At 41.6% G+C, this 22477-nt stretch overlaps 1 protein-coding gene across 3 annotated transcripts in view; it reads right to left on the reverse strand.

Moving 5' to 3' along the window:
* Positions 1 to 22477, reverse strand: part of TARBP1 (TAR (HIV-1) RNA binding protein 1) — a 66959-nt gene that overhangs the window by 38972 nt on the left and 5510 nt on the right. For all 3 annotated transcript variants that reach the window (XM_058669361.1, XM_058669360.1, XM_058669362.1), the window contains exons 3-11: positions 21915 to 21984; positions 19306 to 19454; positions 17189 to 17241; positions 14580 to 14677; positions 11170 to 11305; positions 9872 to 9968; positions 8665 to 8754; positions 3806 to 3944; positions 911 to 1007 (exon numbers count right to left, since the gene is read on the reverse strand). In XM_058669361.1, coding sequence (XP_058525344.1) covers positions 911 to 1007; positions 3806 to 3944; positions 8665 to 8754; positions 9872 to 9968; positions 11170 to 11305; positions 14580 to 14677; positions 17189 to 17241; positions 19306 to 19454; positions 21915 to 21984 — 929 coding nt within the window. The remainder of the gene's footprint in view (positions 1 to 910; positions 1008 to 3805; positions 3945 to 8664; positions 8755 to 9871; positions 9969 to 11169; positions 11306 to 14579; positions 14678 to 17188; positions 17242 to 19305; positions 19455 to 21914; positions 21985 to 22477) is intronic.

Genomic DNA, 22477 nt, shown 5'->3' on the forward strand with positions numbered 1-22477 from the left:
TTGAAAGATATGCCCAAGTCAATCACCTCAAAAGCACAAAGAAATTCCCTTCCATCTACCATTCATCGAATGGGTTGGCTAAAGGAGTCAGTCTTTTAGGCATGGCCACAACACAGAGGTCTTCTCGCCAGTTCAGTGATCCCCTGGAACAGGAAGGCTGGGAAGAACAAATCCCCAAGTCCAGGCAGTGGCAGGAAGAAAAGCTTCTACTCCATTTATGCACACATAATAAATCACTGAGATTCTGTTTCCAAAAACACCAAGAAACAAAACTCAAAACGAAATACAAGAATAGTCAAAGAAATAAGCTGTATTGTAAAAATACAGAAAAATTGACTGAACAATGTGTTTGAATTATTTTAGGGTAAAAATCTTGTCTAGAAAAGATTCCATGTGGATAAAATTTATTGTAGGTCATGCAAATGTGCTATTTTTCCCAATGAAGCTTCTTATTACAAAATTATAATCAGGTGAGAACTGATTGGGCTCATATTCTCAAAACATAAATAAGATTGCTATATCTTTATTATTTTTTAAAATTAAGACATTTACAAAGGGATCAAGTCCAGCAAATTTCTAAACTTGGTGTTATGCTGGGATCTCATAATCTCATCTCCTAATACCCTGAATCAAACCAATGATTACTGCACATTTATTTTGAAACCTTCTCTTATTTAACATTAAACGGTTATATTTAACTTTCCATTTACCAACCCAGAAAAAATAAACATGTCCTAATTTCTATCTATTTATCCATTTTAAACATTTCTTAAGAATACTGACAATGTTCTAGGACTCTCCTTTAACACCCTGTGATCTACTCCCAATCAATAACGAACAACCTGAGTTTCTCAAGCTGTATGAGTCTTACATGAACATTAGCTTTCTTTCCAGTTGTAAAAATGATTACCTGTATTGAGTCTTCATTCCTTCTACATCCACAGCCAGCAAGACCATCGTAGCTGTGAGTCTGGCCTCAAACCAATCAGGCAGAAAGCAGTTTTCCCCTATTTAAACAACAACAGTTAAGGCCTGCAAAGCATTAAGAACATCTTTCACAGATGATGCTTCAAAACCAAAGCAGCTGGTGATTACACAGCATCAGTAGCAGACATTTAGAGGAATGCAGCTGAGAAGAGATGCATGGCTCCTTATTTAAATACATTTAAATACAAACAATAAATCCCTGTGTGCCTGCCACTTGCCCCGCCATGCACTGACCTGGTTGCTGTGGACACAGTGGTTCCTGGGATCATGGAATTTATAGTACGGGAGAAGGGCATAATCAAAGAGTAATCAAATATAAAATTGTAACTGTTCTAAAGACTGTAAAAGAGGGGTACATGGGCAGTGCATCCCGCGTCAGCGCAGCCATGGTGACTCATGTCCTTTCCTCTTGTGTCTGCTGCCTGTCCATGGCCTTTGTCCCACTGCCCTGAGTCCCCATGCTGGCCTCAGCCCAACCTCGCAGCACTGTCTTGTATTCCACAGAGGCCTGGCTGAGGCTCAGGTCTCTACAGCTGGCCGTGGTGCTGGTGCAGGTGACATGCCCCCTTCGACACTGAAGGGACTCAGAGACCAGGTCCTTTCCATGTTGAAACTCTATGGCAAGATCGGCCCAGAAAAGCTCTTGGTAAATTCCCATTTTTCTTTTTTTCTTTTTTTTTTTTTTTATTACAAAGTCAGATATACTGAGAGGAGGAGAGATAGAGAGGAAGTGGAGCTGCCGGGATTAGAACCAGCGGCCATATGGGATCAAGGCGAGGACCTTAGCCACTACGCCATGCTGCCGAGCCCGGTAAATTCCCATTTTATGAAAGACCTGGGCTTAGACAGTTTGGACCAAGTAGAGATTATTATGGCCATGGAAGATGAATTTGGGTTTGAGATTCCTGATAAATATGCAGAAAAGTTAATGTGTTCACAAGAAATTGTACATTACATTGCAGATGAGAAGGGTGCTTATGAATAAAATTAGCAGGTAACTTTCTTACCAAGCGAGGACCCTGGAAGAGTCTGACTGGGGTCTTAAAGTGAAAAGACATTCTGACAACTTGCTGACACAGTGATTCTGTGGGACATGCATTTGGTTTAAGTGTTTTGTACTATGAAAATAAATCTATAAAGCTACCAAAAATGAAAAACATGGGGGTAGATACATGGTGCCACTGGAGTGTATGAAAGACATGCCCTCATCCAGGTAGTAAGAAAAAGTTTCTCTGAAGTTGGAATCTGTGCTGTGGTAAAGTGGGTAAAACCTGCAGTGTCAGCAACCCAACTGGGTGCCAGCTTGAGTCCTGGCTGTTGCACTTCCAATCTAGCTCTCTGCTAATGTGCCTGGGAAAGCAGTGGAGAATAGTTCAAGCACTTAGACCCCTGCACTCACGTGGGAGACCAGGAGAAACTGCGGGTTCCTGGCTTCAGACCAGTCCAGCTCAGGCCATTGTGGCCATTTGGGGGAGTGAGCCAGTGGATGGAAGATTTCTGTATCTCTGTAACTACGACTTTCAAGGAACAAATAAATAAATCTTTAAAAAAAAATAAATAAAAGCAAACAAGCAAAACAAGAAAAGGCAGTTGTAGTGAGCGTGAATGCTGACAAGGAAAGGAGATCAGTGTAAGCGACACGAGCACTTTCCAAACAGGAGGAGTGTGTCCCGGGTCCTTCGGGAGGTGAGAGCCTGCCATGCTCCAACAAACAGAAGGATGCCCGTGTGTACAGAAACACAGTGACACTCACAGGCAAGGGAGGGACCAGGAAACCCTGTCGTTCTGGAGGAGGACATGCTTGTGTCTTTGTCCCAGCCACAGGGGGGAACTTCTGAAGGCTCATGTGAGTGTACTCCAAGGGGAGGGTAAGTTCCTAAGACTGAGATACACATTTAGACAGGTGTCTCTAGGTGTTACGTACAAAAGAGACTCAGGGGAAGCCACAGCAGATGCAAGGGAGCAAGAGAAGAGATAGCTCCATGAAAGGAGTTCCCTAATACGCAACCAGAAAGGGGCACCATCCCTCTCCCAGGCCTGCATACTCTAATGTATTCACTTTCTCAGGTCCTGTGAAAGTCTCCCGAGTAACAGCACATAAAATTTACTAGACCATGGAGATAATAAAACAGAAAGTGTTCCAAGAAGGGAAATTCATGCATTTTGGAAAGATAATTACCATTTAAGATCTATTCCATGATAAAATTAGAGAAATCAGTAGAAGAAAATGACTTAAGACAAAGCTACAGAACTAAAGACACATTAAATTCAAATTCACGCTAAATGCAATTTTCCCAAATTATCACTAATGACTTTAATGAAAAGGAAGCATTAAAACTGTAAGAAAAAAAGACTCCCAATTAATGCATATGCTAAGAGTCTTCCCTCCTGCAATCTTACGCATTTCCCCAAAGGGATCTTCGCAAAGTATCTAGAGAAAATATTGACAAAACCATCCTTCCAAAGACAATTTTCCTCTAAAATTGCTTCCCATAATTAGTTCACACTAAATATTCCCACTTGACAGTCTCCAAAAACACGTCTGCAGTATTTTGCTTCTATAATATTCTGCTCAAAAGGATGCAATAATTGTAGAATACATCAAGAAATCAGAGTCCAGCTCCTATCATGGCAACTTAATAGCTTCTTAAAAAGTAGTTATTTTCACATTCTATTATTCACATTATTTAAATGAAATATATATTTGACAGTTAAGGAAAGACATTTCGTTAAATCTGCCAATCAATCTGAAAAAAAAAAAGAGTTAAAACTTCTTTGGAAATATTTTGGTTATAACAGAAAACAACTTCAGACTTACCATCCCAAGCAGGTGACTTAACATACTCTTGAACCAGATTCTTCACATAAGCATTTAGAGAAGTGTCATGAAGCCCAGTGGAGCTACACACTGGAGACGGCCTAAAGCAGCTTTCATTAACGCGCAACCAGTCACAGAGCTGCAAAAGACATCACATTCTTTTAAAACTCTAATGGAAAAAAGGATCCCTAATTTCCCCCAAGCCAAGCTTTTATCTTCCATAAAACATCAAATTACTCAACATAACCAAATACAAAAACATTTCTTGTCATGACTAAGCTCAACACAGTAAAAGTGTATGTATACATATATGTACACACACATTCACACACCCCAGTGTGTTTTCTCATCTCCTTCAAAGAATTTATAAACTTCATTAACAGGCAAGTTGATAAGGTACCCAATATAAAATGTACATTTTGATATGCTGTTCTAAAAAACATCCCTGAAAAATCACATTATGTAAAATCTTACAGCCTTATATAAAAACTCCTTCCAGCTTTCCAAAAAGTAAAAATGTCTTCTTTTTAAGATTTATTTATTTTTATTGGTAAGTCAGATTGACAGAGGAGACAGAGAGAAACATCTTCCATTTGTTGGTTCACTCCCCAAGTGGCCATAATAGTCAGAGATGAGCTGATCTGAAACCAGGAAACAGGAGCTGCTTCTGGGTCTCCCACACAGGTGTTGGGTCTCAAGGCTTTGGTCCATCCTGAACTGCTTTCCCAGACCACAGACAGGGAGCTGGATGGGAAGTGCAGCAGCTAGGATATGAACCAGCACCCACATGAGATCCTGGGGCATGCAAGATACGGACTTTTGCCACTGGGCTACTGCACCGGGCCTCAATAAGTAAAAAGGCTTCAAAAAAGACTTTTTCATTCATTAAGATCATCCAAAACTGCATGGAAGGAAGCAAAACAATAACATATCATGCGACCTGAAATACTACTGATGAATGACTAATGAATTGATGAATACTAAAATTGATACTTTACAGATACCAATGAATATGCAGTTCAGTAACACAAAGGAAGATGTTCTGTGTACATCATTATCAAGTCAGAAAACCTTACAATGTGTCTTACAGAGTTCAGCCAGTATTTATCTTTCAATAGCATCCTCTTTTCTTTACACTCCAGATTTAGCTTACTAACTACTGCCATAAAATATGTGAGGCTTCCAGACTGCATTTCCACTGTGTAATTCTGTTATATGAACATTATTTTTGACAAGTACATTCAAACTCATATTTGAATTTTTCTTTCCATCCCTCAAGTCTGCCACAAAAATTCAGAAAGTTTTCAGTTTCCACATCAGATTCAGGGAAAATATGGCATTTCACATCAGTCTCTGGCAGACACCCTTCCCTGATTTACCACCATTCTGTAAATCACAAGTATCCATCAGGACATGTCAAGAGAACAAGAAGATAAGTATAGACTGGGAGATGATATTTGTTTTTTTTTTTTTAAAGATTTATTTATTTTTATTACAAAGTCAGATATACAGAGAGGAGGAGAGACAGAGAGGAAGATCTTCCGTCCGATGATTCACTCCCTAAGTGACCACAATGGCCGGTGCTGCGCCGATCTGAAGCTGGGAACCAGGAACCTCTTCCAGATTCCCCACGCGGGTGCAGGGTCCCAAGGCCTTGGGCCGTCCTCAACCGCTTTCCCAGGCCACCAGCAGGGAGCTGGATGAGAAGCAGAGTAGCCGCGATGAGAACCAGCGTCCATATGGGTTCCTGGCACGTTCAAAGTGAGGACTTTAGCCACTAGGCCACACCGTCGGGCCCAGGAGATGATATTTGTAAGACACACATCTGATAAAAGACTGGTGTCTTAAATATATGAAGGACTTTTAAAATGCCACAATAAAAAAACAAACAAGCCACTTAAAAACTGGGCAAAGATCTCAACAGACACTTCAACAAGGGCCACGTACAGATGGCACATGGTATTAAAAAGATGCTCGATATGATACATCATCAGGGAATTGCGAATTAAAACAACAATATACCACTAAACAGCTATTGGAATGCCTAACACCCAGAAAGCCGACAACACCAAGTGCTGTAACAGGATGTTCACTCACTGCTAGTGGGAACACGAATGGTGCCACTACGCTAGAGGACAGCTCGGCAGTTACCTTAAAATCTAAACACATGCTCATCATACAATCCAACAGTTACGCTCCTTGGTATTTACCCAAATGAGCTGAAAAGTTACTGCAAAAAAAAATCTGTGTGCAGATGTTTATAGTAGCTTTATTCGCATCTGCCAAGGCTGAGAAGCAGCCATGAAGCTCTTTCAATATGTGAATGGCTAAATGAACAGATCACGGAGTTTTATTCCAAGTTAAAAATAAATGAGATATCAGGCTATATGAAGACACAGAGGATCCTTAAATACATAAAACTAAATGAGAAAAGAAAAATCTAAAAAGGCCACATTAGAGGCCTATTTTAAAAAGTTCCTGAAAAAGTTGTATTAACGGTAAGTTTATTTTTCTGTAAAACATTCCTGAAATGCAGCCACAGCTTCTTCATAATATACACTTCCCATCAACTTTTCTGACCCACCCTACTGTATGGCTTCATCCACAGGACATTTTGGAATGGGCAAAATTACACAAACAGCAGAAAGATCAAATGGCTGTCAGGTTCTGAGAGGAATCAGGGCTAACAGGGAGAGTGCAGAGAGGATGTTCATGGCAGGGAAAACAATACATAAGATACTGCAATAGCAATCTTTGGGATGAAATATTTGTCAAAACCCAAGAAGGCACTACACACGAAATGATCCCTAATAAGAATTATGGACATTGGCTAATAATAATGTATTAGTATTAGGTCATCAGTTGGGAACCAATGTACTACACCAATACAAGCAGTATTTTTTTTTTAAGATTTATTTTATTTTTAAAGGAAAGAGAGATTTACAGAAAGAAGGATGTCTTCTCCATCCACTGGTTCACTCTCCCAAGTGGCTGCCACAGCTGGAGCTGAGCCAATCTGAAGCCAGGAGTCAGAAGCTTCTTCTGGGTCTCCCATGCAGGTACAGGGTCCCAAGGCTTTTGGCCATCCTCGACTGCTTTCCCAAGCCACAAGCAGGGAGCTGGAAAGGAAGTGGAGCAGCCAGGATATGAACCAGTACCCATATGGGATCCTGGTAAATGCAAGGTGAGGATTTAATCACTGAGATCTCACCTTGGGCCCCAAGCAATTTCAGTAATAGAAGAAACCACAGGAATGAAAAGAATAGTGAGGGAGGATGTGCGACCTCCCCTACTTCAATTTTTCTGGAAACCTAAAACTGCTCCCAGAAATATCCTATTAATTAAAAAAAAAATTTAGGTTGAGCTAAATACAATGTCTTTTCTATATGTATAGAAAATTTGAGGGATGGGCATTTAGCGGTTAATTCATCTCCATTCCCTATCAGCACGCCTCAGTTTGAGTCCTCATTCTACTCCGGACTCCAGCTTCCTGTTAGTGCAGACGCTGGGAGGCAGCAGTGATGGTTCCAGCCACCCAGCTGCAAGACCTGGATGCATTTCCCAACTCAACTTTGTCCCTGCCAAGGCAGGGCAGGGCATTTTAGAAATGAATCAGATGTAAACATATAGTTGTACACACACACACACTTTTATTATTACACAAACAGATAATTAGGACTGGCTTGTGGTACAGCAAGTTACGTTGCTTCCTGTGAGGCTAGCATCCTACATAAACACCTGTTAGAGCTCCCTACTGATGTGCCTGGGATGGCAGCAGAAATTGGCCCAAGGACTTGGGCCCCTGCCATCTACATGAAGACATGGATGGAGTTTCAGCTAATAGTTTCAGAGTGACCCAGTCCTAACTGTTGCAGTTATTAGGGGAGTGAATCTGAATGAAGATCACCTTCTCTATATACAATTCTGCCTTTCAAATAAAATAAATTAATCTTTATTAAAAAAAAAAAAAAAGAACAGGGGGAGGAGCTCAGCATGGTGGCATAGCACTATTAGCTGCCACCTGCAAAACCGGCATCCCATAGGAAATCCCAGGTACTTTACTTCTGATCCAGCTCCCTGCTAATGCACCTGGGAAAGCAATAGAAAATGGCCCTGCCACCCAGGTGGGAGACCCAAATGAAGCTCCTATCTCCTGGTTTCAGCCTGGCCCAGCCATGGGCATTAAAGTCATGTGAGAAATGAATTAATGGATAGAAGATCTCTCTTTTCTATCCTCTGTCACTGCCTTTCAAGTAAAATAAGTAAGTCTTCGGAAATAAATAAACATACATTTGGGTTCAAAGCAGCAGACACATCTTCTGGAAGACTGTCACCATGGTTCTCTTGCTGTATTCCCAAAACTCTCTCCTCTCCCCTCTTCTAATTATTTTGTATTAAAATCCTCTCAAATCTTATTGTATCCATAAATATTTTAGGATGCAGTACCAATAGACAGGGATTTTCTAAAGAAGAGGGGAGAGGACAGAGGTGCAAACAGCCATGAGTATGCTGGGGAGACCAGGAGAAGGGTTTGTGAGTCTATATCCTCTGCTCTTAAATAACTCTTAAATTTTTCATAAGGAAAAAAACTAAAGGGGAAAAAAAGACAACTCAACAAAATTAAAAATCAAAATGAAAAGATGCTCAAACTCATTATCTAATAGCAACACACAAGAATGTTGAGCTGTCTTTTTTCGTGTTCCACTCTGGTCAATATCCAAGGGTCACAAAGGCCCCATCACGCCCTGCAGGAACTCACGCAGCCTTGGGGGCTGCACATGGCCCCTGGTGCTGCCCAGGTCCTAACCCCTGGGCCTGAGTACATAGCAGAGACGGTATTCAGGGACGTTCCATCTCACCTCAGTCCACAGGGAAGTTCCTCGACCCAAGGACTCCTCTTGTCTTAGAGACGCAATAAAAGTCGAGACATCAGCAAGTGACACCTTCTCCTGGATGGGGCAAGAGAATTTAGAAAAAGTACTCATTTCAACAACCCCTTTACTAGCTAAAATACAATACCATTAATTCTAACAAAGAATGGCATTTTTAAAAAATATCTTTCTCGAATTTGAAAATAAGATTTCAGTTATAATCTTCTATTAATAAAGTGAAAGGTTATCTTTTAAACATTTTTCTTTTAAAATTTTCTCTAATCTTAAGAGATAAGACAGCCATAACCTTTAAAAGAAAAATAAAACGGAAAAAAAGACATCATTCTATAAAAACAAATCGTTTTCTATCAAAAAGATTTTATTCAAATCCCTACGGTGACTCCCTAACTAAAAATATCATCTAGGTCTCTTTCCTCACAGCTGTACAGCTTGAATTGGGACACTTTGCTCCACAAGGGAGCAATACTCCTAATTTTGTAAATAAAATTTTGCTGGAACACATGTTTGCCAAGTTTCTTCATCTGCAGACTGGCCAGGCCTGGCCACTGCAGCCATCTGGGGAGTGAGCCAGCAGACAGAAGATCTCTGTCTCTCCTCTCTCTGCAAATCTGTCTTTTACATAAAAAATAAACAAGTCTTTCAAAAAATCTGTTCTAGGCAATAGTACTTGGTGGGGTGCTATGAAAGCAGACTAAACGCCACGTACATTCCTTAGACACCAATAAACTGGTTGAGATGTGCAAAGATCTGCAGGAAAGAGGCCCAGGTTGCCCGCCTACCGTCCCAGCAAGTCACTCAGCATGGGCAGGTGCCCCTGGCAACCATTTCAGACCATGCCTGCTAGTGCGAAATGCTGTTCCTACCAAGGTCGCTTACTAGAAGCTCAATACCCAGGGCTATCACTGGGACCTGATCCTGGAAGGCACCTCCTGCCTCACACATAGGGAAACTCCAGATTCCCAGGACAGCAGGTGTGGCACAGACACCACTGCACACTTTGGCCACAACTAGTCACTTACTGGTTGGGATGGTGCATACCCTCCCCAAACCCAAATTTCTGGATGCCAGCCAACATGAGCAGGCATGTTTGATGCGTTATCACAGGCCGCAGCAAGTCTATATACCCACTCCCTGAAACAGACTTGTAAATGGAAACATCAAGAGATGAACTTACCACATCCACCAAATTCATAGCTGTTTGAAGCAGATAGCATTGGGCTGCCCCTCTCAGGAGAATCTGATGTGTGATCATGGTACACTGAATAACATCCCTGGCATCAAAACACAACAGTTGCAATGCCATCATCCCAAAGATGATTCTGATCATTAGTTATCAGTTGATTTGCTACAACATATATAATTTCTAACGCTCAAAACCTCCACTGGTAGAATTTCAAAGCTTTTATTTTCCATTACAATGTCTAGCAAAGATCAATTTTAATAATGAAGGAAAAAAAAACTCGAAGAATAAGACTTTAGGGATGGGTGATGTGGCACAGCAGCTGAAGGCACTTCCTGGAGTCTGCATCTCTTATAACAGTGCCTAGTGCAAGTACCGGCCACTCCCAACTTCCTACCCAAGCTCCTGCTAACGGGCCTGGGTGGCAGCAGCTGACGGCCCAACTGCTTGCATTTTTTTTTTTTTTAGAAATTTATTTATTCTTATTACAAAGTCAGATATACAGAGAGGAGAGACAGAGAGGAAGATCTTCCATCCGATGATTCACTCCCCAAGTGACCGCAACAGCCGGTGCTGTGCCAATCCGATGCCGGGAACCTGGAACCTCTTCCAGGCCTCCCACACGGGTGCAGTGTCCCAAAGCTTTGGGCCGTCCTCGACTGCTTTCCCAGGCCACAAGCAGGAAGCTGGATGGGAAGTGGAGCTGCCGGGATTAGAACCAGCGCCCATATGGGATCCCGGCGCGTTCAAGGCGAGGACTTTAGCCGCTAGGCCACGCCGCCGGGCCCCAACTGCTTGCATTCTTGCCACTCACTGGGAGACCCGGGCGAATGCCAGGCTCTTGGTTTCAGCCTAGCCTGAGCCCAGCTGTTGCAGGCCTTTGGGGAGTAAAGCAGCGGATGAAAGATCACTGTCTCTGTCACTCCACCTTCAAATAAATGAACACAACTTTTTAAAAAAGACTATAAAGATATTTTAAAAGACTTAAAGCACTTATAAAAATAATTTGAAATTAGTATTATCATTGGATATTTTATCTGTAATTTTCTAGTTGTCAATACTTACTGGCCTTATTTAAAGTGACAAAAATCTAACAGCACATGTCATTGACCATATTTAACTATTCATAAAGTAAGCTCAACTGTATAAATAAAACTTTTTAAAATTTATTTTCCTTGTATAAAATTAGGAGCTCAATTATCCCAATGCCAACATTAACTAAAGATATTCACTGTCAATGAAAAATACACTAACTGAAAACCACAAAAAGTAACCATGTGAGCATAAATTACCTGAGAGCAAGCAGCCCTTCTATACCCAGGGCTTTACATCGTGGGATGTTTGCCAAAGCCTTAGAGAGAAACAAAATGGGAACAGCACACCAATGTCTACTGTTCATCCTCTGAATAAACTGTAACAGGAAACCACCTGAAAGAAAAGGTTCAAAATATCCTTGTTGCCAAAAAGAACACGGAAAGACACTCAGCATCATTCGTCATCAGAGAAATAATGCCATGTCACACCTACTGGAAGCCACTAATCAAGAACACAGACACCAACGAGCATCAGAAAGCAAGAGGAGTGGGCTGGGCATGACAACCTAGTGGCAAAATCCTCACCTTACAACCACTGGGATCCCATACGGATGCCAGTTCATATCCTGGCTGCTCCACTTCCCACCCAGCTCCCTGTTTATGGCTTGGGAAAGTAATCAAGGATAGCCCAAAGCCTTGGGACCCTGCACCTGCATGGGGGACCTGGAGGAAGCTCCTGGCTCCTGACTTCAGATTGGCTAAGTTCAGCTCCGGCCATTGTGGCCACTTGTGGAGCGAACCAGTGGATGGAAGATTTTTCTGTCTATCTATCTTTCTGCAAATCTGACTTGCCAATAAGAATAAATCTTAAAAAAAAAAAAAAAAGCAAGCAGAGAGAGAACCAGAAACCCTCCTCATACACTGTCAGTAGGTATGTAAATTGGTATAGTTGCCACAGAAACAGCATGGTGCTTCCTAAAAAAGTAACACAGAATTGACATCCTACCCAGCAACACCACTTTAAATCTAAACATATTCATTATTGCTGGCAATAGTGGGAACACCCAAGACCCACCAACTACTAAATGGATAAATATATATATGTGGAATATCTGTTCAGCAGAATGTTATGTAGCCACAGAAAGGAGTGAAACACTGATATAAGCTACAACAGCATTCAGGGACCCTGAAAACACTACACTAAGAGAGTCAACAGGAGATGCCACACACTGGCGTCACAATGTTCAGAATGTTCAATTAATGTGTAGAAATGAAATGGCTGCCAGGAACTGGGGTGGGGTAGGGAGAAAGGGTAAGTGATTGCTAACTGGGTGCAGGTTTCTTTTTTGGGGTGACTAAAATATTTAGGAATTAAAGGGTAGTGATATTTATACAACTTGTTGAATCTACTAGACACCATTGAACCAAATACTCCAAAAACAGCAAGTCTGACAGTATGTGAACTATACTTCAATAAAACTACTGGAGGAACCTCAGTGATACTTCATGTAATTCCATGTTTATTCATATATAGTAAGGTAAGTATTCTACTATCTATTGTAGAGACTCTGCTGCTAACCATGCAGATAAAAGCCATTCTCCTGTCTGAAAGGTCGAAGAAAAACTGTCTAGGGAGCGCTGATCATTAAATGGCACAGAGTAGGCGTAAGCCAAAACATGTTTTCCACAGGCCATTTCTTGACTATACTGGATCTAACCATGACTTCTATTCTGAGCTATGAAGAACCATGCTGTATTCCCATTATCTTTTTTGCTAACCTGTGACTTTTAAGGACCCTGGGGTCATGCAGTCAGTGGAAATGACTGGCTGTTTCCACAGACCATTGCTGCGGAATGACTTTATGAAATCTTTAGGACCCAACACGATGGCTCAATGGCTAAGTCCTCGCCTTGCAAGCATTGGGATCCCATATGGACACCACTTCATGTCCCGGCTGCTCCACTTCCCATCCAGCTCCCTGCTTGTGCCCTGGGAAAGCAGTCCAGGACGGTCTAAAGCCTTGGGACTCTGCAACCATGTGGGAGACTGAGAGGAGCCTCTTGGCTCCTGGCATTGAATCCGCTCAGCTCCAGCCATTGCAGCCACTTGGGAAATGAACCAGCAGACAGAAGATCTTTCTTTCTGTCTCTTCTTTCTGTAAAACCGCCTTTCCAATATAAATAAATAAATAAAAGAAATCCTCAGAAACTTCTAACAGGGTGTTATGTATTTTTTTATATCTTGCAAAATACCTAACACAAAACTCTGTGTGTATGTGTGTGTATATACACACACACATATGATATTCACTGGATACCAATGACTGCTAAATTACTAAGAACCACAAATACATATTTTAATCACCGTCTCTGCTGATAATTAAACTAAGTAAATCCCACTTTTTGCCTAACACCTCACATCACACACACACACACACACACACACACACACAAACAGCAACAGCCAAGCTTTCATTTCACACTCACCGCATATCCTCCAAGCAGCCAAGCTGTGCCACCTTTAAGCCACACACACAAGGCGCTCAAGTCTTAGAGGTGCTTCATGACTTCAGTTGTGTGTGCTGCTGACATGGGAGATACCAACATGGGCCACAAATTACCCCCTCATTGCTGGAGCCCAGGGATTTAAACTTTTAAATCCTAGCAAACTAAAAACATGCTGCTAGATCTTCTCTATTACCTATTTATTAAAAGAAATTAATCAAATCAATTTTCTATAAATTTAAAATGTTGACATTCAGACCATATTTCTTATTTTTTCCCTGGCTTTAGAATTGATTACCAAAGGTCATCTTGTCTCTCTCTTTATATCTATTTCATTCCCAGGGCCATGCAGTTAAGTCACCAAGGCAGGAGTGAAACACGGACCCAGAAAGTACAGTAAATCTCACTGCTGCTCAGCAGGAAAAAATCCCCCTGCTTCTGTGCTTCACTTACCAACTGACCTCACTGGAAAGACAACAAATCCCCAACCAACACAAGTGAGGCATTTCTACTATACAGTCTTACAAAAACAAGTGTATTTTTCTTGCACTTCCAAAATTAGTATCTATGAGGGGATGACCTGCCACCACTGATGTGTTTACAAACTTTTCCCAAACCAGGTCTCTTTTTATACTAATTCTTACAACTGAACAGCAGGCAATTAGAAAATGGCTTCCACCTTTCAGTGCACCTTCTAGCATGACTTCCACGCTACTTAACGTCAATCCTGATAATGTGACAAATGAGGGTACCTCAAAAAGGTCACAGAAAATGGAATTAAAAGATAAGTTACTTGTGGTGCAGAAAAAAAAAAAACATGCAATAACAATCAAATGGGATTCAGAAAAGTCCTGGAAAATCAATATTATAAAAAATTATGCATGGATTTCTAAAAGTTAGTGTTCTAAAACAAACAGTTCTTTTAATTACATTTTCCCATGAACTTCTGAAGTACTGCTGCACACTGGCAAAAGCACATACTCATAATGGACACCTGTATAATTCTGATAAAATGTGCATAATCCTGGCAAAAGGAAATTATCTTAATTATAACAGTCATATGATGGTACCTATTATCAATATGCTAAGAGTAAAAATTAAAGAAAAAAGCTAATACATTAAAACAAACAAACAAACAAAAAAACCTCTTCAGTGCCACATACTCTTTCTTTCTTCTGGAAGAAGAGAAATATAAGTGACTAAAAACTTCTGTAATTTCAGTCCTAATGGAGAACCACTTCCTATCAGTTGGCCTGGGGACCTATAGACAAAAAGAAGGAAAAAAAAAACAAATATTGAAAAAAAAAAAAAACCCTACCAATAAGTATCTTGAAACAAGAAAAAAATGGACGGCAGCCCAAAAGCCTTTCAATAATAAGTCAATCTTTCTTCTTTCTAAACCTGCATTTTATTTTTTAGCAAAATTCTGAGAATCTTTCTGGTAATACAAATATCAGAATCTTGTAGGAAAACAAATTAGTAACTCCCTATCCAAAACAGGCATATATACTATTTATAACATTTTCCCTTATGATTACACATGCACAAACATTGCTAAGTAATTTTAAAAGTAGCTTAAAATAATTTTAAATTATATTTAACTGTACCCAACACATAATCAAGTAGCTTTAAATCTTGAAGTATAAACTAAAAGAAATAGCATTCACAGAAAAGACCTATGTGGTTAATGAATTACTTTTTCAAGGGCACTAACATCCACTAACATCACATTGTTTCTGCTAGAGCCTTCCTTTAGGAACACTGTTCACTGAACTCATCAGAGCGCTAGAAAACTGAAGGAAATATGTTTATCATCTATTTTAGAAATACCAAGATGTTCCCATTGGTTTAACTACTCTCCAGCTGCCTAACTGCTTAAGAAAACCATTCAACAGTCATGAGTTATTGAAAACTAAACACAATTGGCCAAGCTAGCATTGCTGTGCTCCTTTGATTAAGAAAAACTAAGCACTAACATAACGTAGCATAGATTAATCAAAAATTATTGAAGAAATTAGTGTGTTAGGAGGGAGAGTTGATTATATGTAAAACAAAGACATGGCTATAAGTGTAGTTAAGCAATGTTAGAAAGACAAAGTAAAAAAACAGGTTATTTTGAGGTTAGCAAAATTGCAAGGCCAGCTGCTCTACTTTCAATCCAGCTCTGGTCAATGTGCCTAGGTAGGTGGTACACAGTGGTCCAAAGTACTAAGAAGACTGGGATGGAGTGCCTGCTTCCTGGCTTTGGCCTGGCTTAGATCAAGCTACTATGGCAGGCAGGGGAGTAAACCAGCAAATGGAAGGTGGATCTCCGTATCTGTCAGTTTCTCTTTCTTCCCACCCTCTCTCATTTGCCTTTCAAATCAATCAATCAATCAATCAATCTTTATGAAACATGAAAAACAGGGGGACCCAGCGCAGTTACACAGTGGCTGAATCCTCTCCTTGCACATGCCAGGATCCCATAGAGGCACTGGTTAATGTCATGGCAGCTCCACTTCCCATCCAGTTCCCTGCTTGTGGCCTTGGGACCCTGCAACCATGTGGGGAACTGGAAGAAGCTCCTGGCTTCAGATCACCTCAGCTCTGGCCTTTACGGCCACTTGAAGAGTGAACCAGAAGATGGAAGATTTTTCTCTGTTTCTCCTTCTCTCTGTAGATCTGCTTTTGCAATAAAAATAAATAAATTTTTTAAAAATTTAAAACAGGGGCCAAAGGCTCAATTGGCTAATCCTCCCCCTTCAAGTACCAGGATCCCATATAAGCCTCAGGTTCATGTCCCAGCTACTCCAACTCCCATCCAGTTCTCTGCTAATGACTGGAAAAGCAGCAGAGGGTGGCCCAAATCTTGGGACCCTGGACCCACAAAGAAGCTTCTGGCTTTGGATGGGCTCAGTTCCAGCCATTACAACCAACTGGGGAGTAAACAAGTAGATGTTAGCTGTTTCTCTCTTTGCTTCTCTTTCTCTCTGGCAATCTGCCTTTCTAATAAAAGTAAATAAATCATTTTTTAAAAAATGAAAAATAGAGGAGATATGATTCAATAGCAGAGACAATCCCCTCTGTCCCAACTGAGACCAAGGCACAACAGTGACAAAGTCTTCTCCCTGCCAACATTTTCAGATCACTAAGCAGTAAAGAAGCAGACAGATGAGGAAGAAGTGCAGCCACTGCCAGACAAGGCAAGGAACAAGGTTAGATGGCCTCTTGTGGTCCTGCCCTGAAGTCAGATGTACTGATGTGAATTCGGGGCTCATGACACTGACAGAGGGATGAACAGTTACACAGAGTGCTAAGTGTGATTACCAGAGGCAAGACAGAGAGAGGCACGAACAGGCACACATCCCCAGCGAAGAAGCACAACTACACAAACATAACGAAAGATAAGTCTCACAACTTTTCTACGAGTCGGAAACTATCTCAAACTAAAAAGTTGAAACAGGACACATGTTTGAACTATTGGTTAGTCAACACCATTACAAGCTGCAGAAGGACAGACAGCAAGAGTAGAGGCGAGGACAAGAATTTTTGTAAGATTTAGTTTTCAAAGTCCATGGTTGGAGGGATTCAAAGTAGGAAAGGAAACAAGAAAAACAATATATATAGATAGGCATAACTACATGATTTTTTTTAACAAAAAGTTGACTGCTTAGAAGGCAATATAAGTTACAGCCCAAATGCATAAAATAATCTGGTCATGGTTCTTAAGATCCCATTTACTGATCAAACACACAGCATTGCACTACCGCTCAAAAACGGAACATCTGCTTACCTGCCATACAGAGAGCTCTCGGAAACAGCATCCATCAGTGGTCCAATGATAAACTAGGCAAACAAGAGAGAGGCGATTGACGTTCGGTTACAAGGGCCACTTGGACATGTCAGCCCTTCCTGACTGCGCTCCCTGCTGCAGGAGGGCAGCTGTAAACACAGCTATCTTTCACACTGCAGGTTAACTGTGATGGACTGAGGAAACCTGCAGCTCAGTAATGAAAGCCATGTCTGGGCCCAAGAAAGAAAGGAGAGTCCAGCACTGTGGCATAATGGGTAAAGTTGTCACCGTGATGCCAGCATCCCATATGGGTATGGGTCCCTGTCCCAGCTACTTTGCTTTCTATCCAGCTCCCTGTTAAGGTGCCTAGGAAAGCAGCAGAAGATGGTCCAAGTGTTTGATTTCTGCACTTAACACTGGAGACCCAGGTGAAGCTCCTTAGAGCCTTGAGCGTGGCCCAGGCCCGGACACTGCAGCCACTTGGGGAATGAACCAGCAAACAGAAGGTATCTCTGCCCCACTCCCTTCTCTCTATAACTTTTTAAAAATTAATAAAGAAATTGTTGAGTTTTTTTTTTTTTTTTTTGAGATTTATTTTTTATTGCAAAGGCAGATACACAGAGAGAAGGAGAGACAGAAAGATCTTCCATCCACTGGTTCACTCCCCAAGAGGCTGTAACACTTGGAACTGAGCTGATCTGAAGCCAGGAGCTAGGAGCTTCTTCCAGGTCTCCCACGTAGGTGCAGAGTCCAAGGTCCTGGGCCATCTTCTACTGCTTTCCCAGGCCACAAGCATGGAATTGGAAGGAAAGTGAAGCAGCAGAGATATGAACTGCACCCATATGGAATTCTGGCAGATGCAAGGTGAGGATTTAGCCACTAGGCTATTACACCAGGCCCAATAAATAAATCTTTAAAAATACAAGGCATACAAAGAATAAACGCACGTTGGGAAATAAAAGGTAGAAACAAAATAAAAAAATCTCAAGCCATTTTACTTAGTGGATAAAAGGAGAAAACCTATAGTCCAGAAATATTAATAGACACTTGTCAGAACGCAAATTTCCATGCAGAGCAAGAATAACATGAGAGTGTAGAAAAATGGTGCACATCAAAATCCTGCAGCACATACACTGACAACTAGAAAAACAGACCTCGCTTTCTCTAACTGGGAGGCAGACTTGAGTATCAGGCACTACAATGTAACAAATTCACAGCTGTAATCCTCCTAGTCTCTTCCTGACAAATGAGGTATAAATTCCAAGAAACCTAGTCCAGAAGGCAAATCCCTGTTAAACACAGTAGATAACAATGATTCAGCCCAGGAGAGGAGCATCAGTCACCAAGTAGCAGTCCTTCAGAGCTGGGAGGCGACACCATCTAAAAGTTTCTATGCCACAGTTTTGAAACTTGTGCAGCACCAACCATTTCCTCACCATGGCAGTGATGCAGCCAGGTCTACCATTTAGTTTGTCAACAAATACACAAGCTCTTTACAAGCAAGAGAACTAGTTTTAGAAAGCTAAGATGTGCTGTGTACAGATCAATAAAATGCACCTCTCGGGGAGTGAATCATCACAAAGAAAATCTTCCTCTCTGCTTCTCCTCCTCTCTATCTGCCTTTCGAATTAAAAAAAAAAAAAAATCTTAAACAAACAAACAAAAACCACACCTTTCTTGGGGCAGCGGAGTGACACAGGGTAAAGCCACCACCGTGACACTGGCATCCCACGTGAGCACAGATTCAAATCCTGGCTGTTCCACTTCAAACTCAGTTCCCTGCTAATACACTCGGGAATGCAGTGGACTATGGTCCAAATTCTTGGGCCACGGCTCCTGCATGGGAGACCCCAAGAAACTCCTTTCTCAGGCTCTGACTTCAACCTTGAGAAGCCCTGGATGTTGGCGGCTATTTGGGGAGTGAACCAATGGATGGAAGATCAATCAACCTCTATCTATAACTCTGTGCCTTTCAAATAAATCAATCCTAAAAAAATAGTTCTAATTAGTGAAAGAAAGCCAGCCAGCCAGCCAGCCTTGCTGACAGAGTCGAACCAGATGTGTCCACCTCTCACTTCTGGACAAAGCGAGCACAGACCAGGACAGGCCACCCTTACCTCTGAAAATTCTGCAGAAAATGGAAGCAGCTTTGTTTCATACAGCTCCAAGAAATGGATAACACCTTCCTTGGTCAGGATTTTGTTTTCACTTTCAAACATTCTTTTATAAATACACAAGTGCCAAGAGGGGTGAAAGAGCCAACATTCTGTGGAAATAAACATATCATGTTGATATTCAATTACTTGCTTCTCCACAAAGACCATATATTCATCAATGCTTCCACAGAGACCATATACTCATCAATGCATACATGTCCCAACACATTAACTTCATAGTAAGAGGGAGCTTGTTGTAAATCACATGGAAATGGGTTTTACTGAGCAACTACAGTGGCTTCAGTATTCAAGGTTGCCTATTCAGCTGTTTCTATGTAGAATGCAAATTAGTGCTACTACTGCTCCCATGTACAATAATAAATATTATCCCACACCCATAGGTTAAAACTTCAGATTTGCAGTGGGTCCAATCAGTTTTATCTTAACCCACGTGGGTCCAATTTTTAAAAAGAAATCTCAAATTGTCATTCCTCTGCTTAAAATGGCTTTTCATGGCTCTGGGAAGAAAGTGCCCACCAGGCATCAACAGATAGGGAAGCCCAAGGATTCCTGCCTCCTCCTGCTCCACAACCTCACCGGGGCTTCTGGTCCCTCCTCAGGGCCTGTGTCCCGGATGCTGCCCCCTTTGCAGGGAGCATGGGGTCCTCTCGGTCACCCTCCAACAGGCCTCCCCTGATTACCTGGCCCTTCAAATCCTCCAAGTTCCCTTCACAGAGCTTTCTGTTGTCTCATGAAAAACAAAGATCAAATGAAAGATACTGTCTCCTTGTCACCATTTTACCCATAACACATAGGCCTACAGTGCTGAACACCAGATAAGTATCTGTTGCCAGCTATTAAGGAAGTTCCAGAAAGTTCCAAGGGCAAATGGCATTAAGACATAATATGAATTTTTGTGAACTTTTGGAAGCTCCCTGTAAACAATGATGAAGTAAAAATGAAAAAAATGTATATCATACTCCTTGTTCTTTTGAAATATCCTTTAATTGTAATATATAAAAAATTGGAATTTTTAACTCATGACATTTTTAGATGTCACTACCTGCAATTTACACCAAGATGTGTGTCTGACTCTAGCAATGGTCATCTTTCAAGTTAGTCACTGTGGTTTGAAACGACTTGCCAAAGTCTGTGGATCACACGAATGTGATCATAAGGGCGTAATCTGAATAGTAAATGCGTAAGTGAAGTCACAACAAGATTTGCTGAAATTCTAGCCCTAGGTGGGACCCTGGACACTGACGATCTGTGAAAAAGCCCAGCATACCCATAAGCATGCATAGCAATCAGCTGAATAAAGCTCAATTCCTCAGGAGCAAACTGTTAAAACTGGCAATTACCCATAGGCACGAAGACCTACATACCTAGGATGACTCTCACGTAGAATTATATCACTCGTATGAATACAAAACACTGCTGATATGCCTTTACTTATTTCGTAGATCTTCATTTCTTAAACTCATTTTAGGAAGCTCCAGCCTCATTTTATTTCTCTTAAAAAAAAAACCTTATCATACTTGAAAAGTAATGATTTGGAACTTAAAAAGTATATTTAAAATCTTGGAATTTTATCCAAACACAGATGACTGAAGCCTGCCCCCGCCAAAAGAACCTAAACAATCAACAGAAATGAAGACTGAGAAGCAGCAGAGACATACATTCATACCAAAGAGCTGTGATTAGGAACGTAGAAAAGGCACAGGCACTGCGGCACAGCATATCACGCCACTGCTGACAACACTGGCATCCCACATGCCTGCATAATAGCACCAGCCTGAGTCCTGGCCGCTCTGCCTTCAATCCTGCCAATGCACCCTGGAACCAGCAGAAAGCCCAAGGAGCTGACCCTCTGCCAGCCGCACGGGAGGCCTGGAGGAACTCCTGGAGCTGACCCTCTGCCACCCACACGGGAGGCCTGGAGGGACTCTTGGAGCTGACCCTCTGCCACCCCAACAGGAGGCATGGAGGAACTCTTGGAGCTGACCCTCTGCCACCCACACGGGAGGCCTGGAGGAACTCTTGGAGCTGACCCACGGGAGGCCTGGAGGAACTCCTGGAGCTGACCCTCTGCCACCCACACGGGAGGCCTGGAGGCAGCTCTTGGAGCTGACCCACGGGAGGCCTGGAGCGAGCTCTTGGAGCTGACCCTCTGCCACCTGTGTGGAAGGTCTGGAGGCAGCTCTTGGTTCCGGCTCCAGCTTGGCCCAGCCCTGACTACTGCAGCTAAGGGAGTGAATCAGCAAATGGAAGATCTCTGCAACTCTACTTTTTAAATAAAAAGTAAATATTTTTTAAAAAGTTATCTTCCTAAACACTATTTAAGAACATAGACAAACGCTGTGGGTACACTGTTAAGGGAAATAAACCTTCCAATCCACCTGATACAGAAAGTTACCACCAGCCATTACCTTTTGTGGCAACATTACAAGAGGATTCCTCCCTTTTCTTTACACTTCTGTACTTGTCCCAACTTATCTATAATGAGTAAGTCCAAATTATAACAAAACAGGGGGGGATATCAATGTTACAAAAATAAAAGTAGTAATTACCATTTTCCTCTGACACTGCATATTCAAACAGATTGTTGAGCTTTGGTAAGACTGGTTTGATGACGTGTATCTAAAAAATCAGAGCAAAAAAAAAAAAAAAACACAGGAAATAAAGACAAGCCTTTAAATTCTTCAGGAGTTTCTTTTATTAAGATAATAGCAGCTGTTTGGTTTTATAACTAAGAAGCCTGATGCTGCCAGCACTTGAATCATGGTATCAAAGTCAGGCACGAAAACTGACACCAATTCATGGGACCTAAGTTACAATACAGGTACAGTGATGTTTTTGAAGTATGTAACATATTTCAACTGTCCTGTGAAACAGCTAGGGCTGACAGTACTAACACATCACCAAGAGGAAAAAATACTGAAATACTTTCTATAGTGATGCAAGCTGTTCAAAGCTACAAGTTTAGAAACAGAGCCAGGCACCAGCATGGTGGTATACCATACCAATCCTCCACCTGTAACCCTGTAATCCCCATATGGGCACAGGTTCTAGTCCTGGCTGCTCCACTTTCAATCCTGTTCCCTGTTAAAGTGCCTGGGAAAGCAGCAGAGGA

The sequence above is a fragment of the Ochotona princeps genome, chromosome 10 (genome assembly GCF_030435755.1).
Source record: "Ochotona princeps isolate mOchPri1 chromosome 10, mOchPri1.hap1, whole genome shotgun sequence".
In the NCBI taxonomy this organism is placed as follows: Eukaryota; Metazoa; Chordata; class Mammalia; order Lagomorpha; family Ochotonidae; genus Ochotona; species Ochotona princeps.